The 6,387-nt window shown below is 43.3% G+C and overlaps 1 protein-coding gene across 1 annotated transcript; it reads right to left on the bottom strand.

Annotated features, from left to right (window-relative positions):
* Nucleotides 1-2,215: 2,215 nt before the first annotated feature.
* gdf6b (growth differentiation factor 6b) lies at nt 2,216-6,160 on the bottom strand. The gene is made up of 2 exons (XM_067489730.1): nt 5,724-6,160; nt 2,216-5,488 (listed from the first exon to the last, which is right to left on the bottom strand). The coding sequence occupies exons 1-2, from the start codon at nt 6,058-6,060 to the stop codon at nt 4,593-4,595; spliced, it is 1,233 nt and encodes a 410-aa protein (XP_067345831.1). The 5' UTR covers nt 6,061-6,160; the 3' UTR covers nt 2,216-4,592.
* Nucleotides 6,161-6,387: the final 227 nt, after the last annotated feature.

Here is a 6,387-nt window from a genome sequence, read left to right on the forward strand (position 1 = left end):
TAGAGGACCTAAAGGGATTCATGGGATTCAACTTAGAACCTTAATAATAATGCATGAAACAACAACCTGAAAAGCTTGTAGCAGACCCTAAACATCAGATTTAAAAAAAACAAAGGAAATCTTCCCAATCCTCCACCCTCACCATCACATCCACAACCTGCCTGTGGGCCCTGTTCCCCTACGCCTACAGGTTAATTCATCCATCCCCCTGAACACCATCACCAGACCCTGGGTGAGCAGGATTTTTAAACAGCACTGTGTTGATCTGATCTGTGGGAAGCGCTTTTTCCTCACAGTTTGTTGCAGAGATGTTTACTTATTTACCTGCAGTTTGTTTTAAATTAATTATGGATGACAAAAATTTACCATACGTTGTTTCCTGTTTTACATGTGAGAAAGGAGTCACCTGACCCACAGAGGACACACCTGTCTGTGTAAATCCCTCTCAAGTCTGCAAATTGTGTTCCAGTACAGAACTCGAGTAAATGTACTCAGTTGCCTCTGGTTTCATCCTATTTGTCTAGATGTCTGTTGATGTGGACAGTTGTAAATCAGAGCTTTACTGGGAATCAGAGAAAGGCAAAACCTGAAAAGAGCAAAGCCCCGAAGCAAAGGCTTCGTGTTTACTCAGTCAAGTCGAGGACAAACAAGTCACTTCCCTCATGTGTCAGGGCTTAGAGAGGATTTCCACCTTAAGTCTCGAATGGGCCGAGTTTGACAGAGCAAACACAGAGGTCACGATGACAGGACATCACTTTATCCAGGGGCCAGAAGCAAACAACACAGACACGTGTGTGAATTAACTTGTGTAAATACTCGAGTGGAAAGTTTTTTTTTTTTTTTTTTTTGCTGCCAGTGTCTGAGATTTCTTGGACACACACTCACATGCTCTAAACATATTTTCCGTCCTATCTCATTCCAGATCTCAGTCGCTGTAGTCAATTCTGATCCCTTCTTAGCTTTCATTTCCTCTAGACTGCACTTTGGACATGTGTGAAACATTTAACATCACAGAAAACCTCTGCAAGAAAACAGAAAAACACAAGCCCCGGGTTATAACCCCCCCCCCCCCCCCCCCCCAACATCTGATAACAGCAGCTGAATCCTGCACTCGATTTACACTCGTCTTTGTTTCGCCAGCAAATTTTTTTTCTCTGTCTCGCAGCAAATCTGCCACAGCGAGACACGGCGCAGAAACGCCTCCGTTCGCCGCTATAGAGACAGCACATTCCAGTCTTTTGTCCTCTGCTGGCCGGTCACAGCAGCTGCTTGGAAGCAGCCGCCCCCTGTTTTATATCTCACCTTGTTGTTTGGGTGAGGCCCTCACAGAGCATCACACACATTCCTGCCCCTCTTGATTGCCGCCCTTTTCTAAAGGGACGCGTACGTTGTCTAATGTCCGCAGCCCCCTGAGACAATAGCCCACTTGACCTTTGACCCCTGAGAGGACTAGGCAGGCCTAATCTGATGTTGAGATCCTCCACTGCCATTGTCTGAGAGGCAGTGGACCTAACGTGGCTACAGACTAAAGGGAAAGAGGGGGGCCAGTCAGTAAATCTGCCCACCAATTTGTTTGTCATATACTGCCCCCCCCCCACCTCCAACTAGCAGCCCACCCAGGGAAGATGGCACTCTTTCCTCACGTCTGCTGACCCTGATTTCACCCTGCTCATCCCTTTCCCAGCAGACAGAAAAACGAATGAGTCTGCAGCACAAGTCTTTGATGAATCGCTAACGTTGATCACTAACAAGTGCAGGTCCAGTCCGAGCTGGGACAGTTTCCGTGCACCGTGTTTTTAACTGGTGTGCATTAAAAAAGATGAAAAGTGCAAACAAACCGTTGGATTATTGACTGAGCCCTGGGACATACCTGCTACATCTGAAAGAAGCCATCATGGGTGATGAACCTGCACCAGATTATCGTTTAGCAGTCTTGCCCCCACTTTACTGTTGCTGGTGTCGCACAGTGAAACATTTAGCAAATAAAGATCCAAATATTTCCCCCAAAAGACCAAAAGCACAGGTCACAAAGACGGAATATTGGACTTATGTGCATCAGGTGGAGAATGATTATATTGTTTATATTAACAGCAGCAAATTCAACACTGTTAAAATACATTGTTTACTAAGTGGAAAACTTGTACTTTTGTGTGTAAAGTAAAAAGTAAAATATGTACTTACTTCTCCAGTACTTGAGTAAAGAATTTGAAGTGCTACTCCTGCTGGTGATTTATTAGTGGCGCTTGTGTCATTAACTGCACCAAAACTACATCAAATACTCAGTAATTCAAAGTGCAGCGTTACAGACATGGAAAAAACACAATTATAATCTTATAAAATAAAAAGTTAAACTCATAAGAAATAAAACAAACATCATCGCGTCATTCAGAACACTATTTAAGGTTTTCTCGCAGTTTGGTGCAAGACTCATCAGAGTTATGCTAGTGTGTGTACTAAAACTTGCAGAGTAACATCTGTAATCTGCTTTTTTTTTAGTGCGGGAATTTTTGAAAACTTGGAAGCTCCCATAACAGTGGCAGCTTAATATTTTTTAATTTATTGGCTTTGTCACTTTTTACCTATTTGTTTACAGATACTGTGTAAGTCTCTAACCAGTAAACATTTTAAAACTTTGTTTTACTAGTAAAAAAGTGACAATCGGTAGATATTTTAGGCCACCAAGTATTCAGACTAAATCCCCGTTAAGGACTAATGTATGACTGATAAATTACGCAGGAGACATCAAGTAACAACAAAAAAGAATAAAAAAGAATAAAATTAAGAACATATGTGTCATTATCAAGTGTGAAATCAGCAAAAAGCAAATGTACAATTAGAAAATTTGACACTACAACTACAAATGCAGTTTAAGACACTTTAATTTTTCTGTTAATCTACATATTTTACAATTAATACAGTTGATTGAAGAATATGCTAATTAGACTAATTCAAATGTATTAATAAAATCTAAATATATTGTGGCATGACACTGAGTCGTTCACCCATCTTACTGTATCATTATAATATATTATTTTTTAGAATCCCAGTAAATAATGTAAAACATGAAATAAAAACGGGTTAAAATGTACAATTATGTTTTTAAATAAGAGCTTAGCCTGAAATGGTTCAGCAAACAAATGTGTTTTCCACCTGTGATTAGTTGTTTGTTATTTACATGTTTATGAAAAACACTGATTCCACTGGGATATTTCACAGCCTGTGAGCGGAGCACAGCCGTCACCTTCAGTTACCAAAACATTATCCACACGTGTTTATTTGAACCTGAATATCCAGATGTGTGACTCATGCCTTCTGGAAGATGTAACAGAACAAAGCGGACAATAAAAATGCAATAACTTATTCACAGAGCATAAATTATTATTTCCATATCACATATTTACACGGGGTACCATTGAACATCAGTGCACGAGAGACACAACTTCGTGTCTCCTCCAACACAAAGGAGCGGTGAGTAAACCTGTGTTGGTTATAGTGGGAATGATGGGGGTTTTACATCTGAGAGGGGTCTTCACATTATCTGCAGCACCCGAGAATGTTCCCTGAGTTATAGGCTTTTGTCAAGTGCTGCAAACTTGCTTTTTAATCTTCAAAGTTTCCATTTTTCTTAAAAAAACAAAGCAAGAAAAACGCTTCTCTTTAAATTCTTTTAAAGTGTCTAAAGAAACCGGTCGGGGCAAAAAAGTCTAATAAATCAACGTGACCTCATCTGCATGGATGGATTTGGACAGAAGACTTTTAGAGATTTATCACCCTCCTGGACTCTCAAACTGCTCTTTATATTAGAAGACAACTTCTATTTTCATGTCAGGCAGGATTTAACTGTATGTTATACTTTAAAAAGAACCACAAATACCGGAGGAACTAACGTCTAAGTCCATCTTTAAATTGTCATATTAGTGATTAATTTCCCCAAATATATGATATTATATACTTTATGTTTTATTTAAAGGAATAGTTGGGGAATTATCTCCTTTGTTGCTGAGAGTTGACATGAAAACAGCTTGCCTGCCTTTTCTTCCATCACCTCTAATGCTCGCTCATTAACATGTCACATTTTGATGATGATGATGATGATGATGATGATGATGATGATGATGATGATGGTTTACCTTTGGACACAGCCAAACTAGCTGTTCCTGGGCTTTTTCCTAAACTGTCTCCAGGATGTAGCTTCATGTTTTGCTTACAGATATGAGAGTGGTATCAATTCTGTCATCAAACTCTCTGCAAGGAAGTGAAAACAATTTCCCCCACAATGCTGAACTATTCTTTTAAACTGTTTCTTAATTTGTTGACATACAGTAGAAAAGATTTATCAGACTTTGCAGGCACTGCACAGGAGTTCAAGGCAACCGAATGGACTCTTTGACAGAACAAATAAAGACACAAATCTACAAACAGTGTTTGAGGTATTAAACACGACCATGTTGGTGCAAGGTTCTGAAATGTTTTCTTCGTTTTCCGTCCAGGTGCAGCCTTCCCACCACGCAGGCTGCGGTGCTGTTTGATTCCCCACACACAGGAAATCTTGATGGACAAAAAAAAAAAAAGTCAACCACCTGTCAGATCTACTACCTGCAGCCACAGGACTCCACCACCATGTCCTCGTACTGCTTGTAGACCACATTGTTTCCTGAGTCGATGTAAAGGATGCTGATGGGGGTGAGTTTGGAGGGGGCACAGCAGCTCGGCGGCATGTTGCTAGGGTTCATGGAATTCATCAGAGTCTGGATGATGGCATGGTTGGTGGGCTCCAGGTGGGAGCGCAGGGGGAAGTCGCACACACCCTCGCAGTGGTACGCCTCGTAATCCAGCGGGGCGATGATCCAGTCGTCCCAGCCCAGGTCTCTGAAGTTGACATGCAGTGGCTTCTTGCTGCACCTGGACTTGGCTTTTTTACCGTGTCTCTTTCCGTGCCGGGTTTTGGAGGCAGCTGTCCTCCTCCTCCTTCTGCTGGCTATTGTGCCAGGGCCTCTGTCTTTGGCCTTTTTCTCTAAGCCCACCAAAGCTCTCCCTTCTCTTCTCTCACTGAAGAGAGTCTGCCGCTTTTTGGACCTGGTGAATACCACTAAAATTGCTTTCTTCTGTTGTGGCCTCCCGTGCCTGTGCAAGCCCAGAAGGTTCAGGTCCAGCTCCCTGTCAGGGTTGTCCAACATAGCCCTGAGCTCCAGACAGAAGTGCTTCCCCTGGCTCAGGTGCAGCCGTTCTTTGAAGATGTCCCACACATCCAACACCTCCCACTTTGGCCTGTGGGAATCCTGCAGGTCCAGTGTTTTAGAGTCTAGCAGCTGCTGGTCATGGCAGGAGAGAAGTTGGACGTCGACGGGCTCTGTTTCCGATATCCTGAAATTCCCAGACACTTTGGTGTATATCCTGAGCTCGGCTCCCAGCACCTCTGCTTTTTCTGAGAGGGTTGAGACGTCGAACAGATACTGCTGTCTCTTCAGAGGGGAGAGTGGGAGGTCATCTGTGGAAAGCATTAAAACGACAGGGTCAGATACATTCTCATGGAGATGATGTAAATACCACAAAGATGTGGAGTCTGTCAGAAAAAATCCAACTATTGTCTGCACTGAATTAATCTGAGAGAAAAACTGAATCATGGGTCTTCAAGCAATCCTACCTGCATGCGCGCACATACACACACACACACACACACACACACACGCACACACACACACAAACAGTAGAGCTCCACAGACCTTGTCCATTGTCCACAAAACTTGCAATAGTGTTTGCAGCTTTTGAAGAGCGGAAAAAACTGGCGTTGAGTCCCAGCTTCTCGGCAGTGGAGAATGTCTTGTAAATGGACAGCATGTAGTCATGCGGTTCAACTAAATCTTTAGACGTTGCTTTGTTGTATCTGTCGATGGAAGGTGGCGCGTGAACATGTTTAGACGCGTCTTTTCCATCCAAAACTTTCGCCAACTTGCTGCTTTTCGGAGCAGCTGCAGGGAGGAAAGCGAGAGCCTGAAAACAGGGGGTTTGCCATACAATCACAACGGCCCCGCAGAGTACAGAGAAACTATAGAAATCCATCCTCTGGTCTCGTCCTGAATCAGAGCCGGTGCCTGAGCGTTGGCCGAGGGACCACGGGCAGAGCCGGAGCTGAACTCTGCATCCACTCCGCAGCAGCAAGTGGCTGCTCCGCAAAGTGCGCACAAGCTGAGGAGAACAGGCGGTGCAAAGTTTAAAAAAAAAAAAAAGGGGGCGAGAGCACGCCCACATCGTACTGTTAACGTTAGGGCTAAACGGAGGAAGCAAATTAAGGCTGTAAAACTAATTGTTCCTCACTCAGCTCCATCCTGGGAAGGCAGATGTGCGCTCAAAAGATGTGCGTCAAACGTTTGGTGCATTTGCGGACAC

This window comes from Channa argus, chromosome 1, assembly GCF_033026475.1.
Source record: "Channa argus isolate prfri chromosome 1, Channa argus male v1.0, whole genome shotgun sequence".
NCBI lineage: Eukaryota > Metazoa > Chordata > Actinopteri > Anabantiformes > Channidae > Channa > Channa argus.

Excerpts from the sequence above, each read along its gene's own strand:
- gdf6b (XM_067489730.1), bottom strand. The coding sequence starts at position 6,060 with ATGGATTTCTATAGTTTCTCTGTACTCTGCGGGGCCGTTGTGATTGTA. Across the intron at positions 5,489-5,723 it reads TTTTGTGGACAATGGACAAG|ATGACCTCCCACTCTCCCCT; the intron begins GTCTGTGGAGCT and ends TGCTTTCCACAG.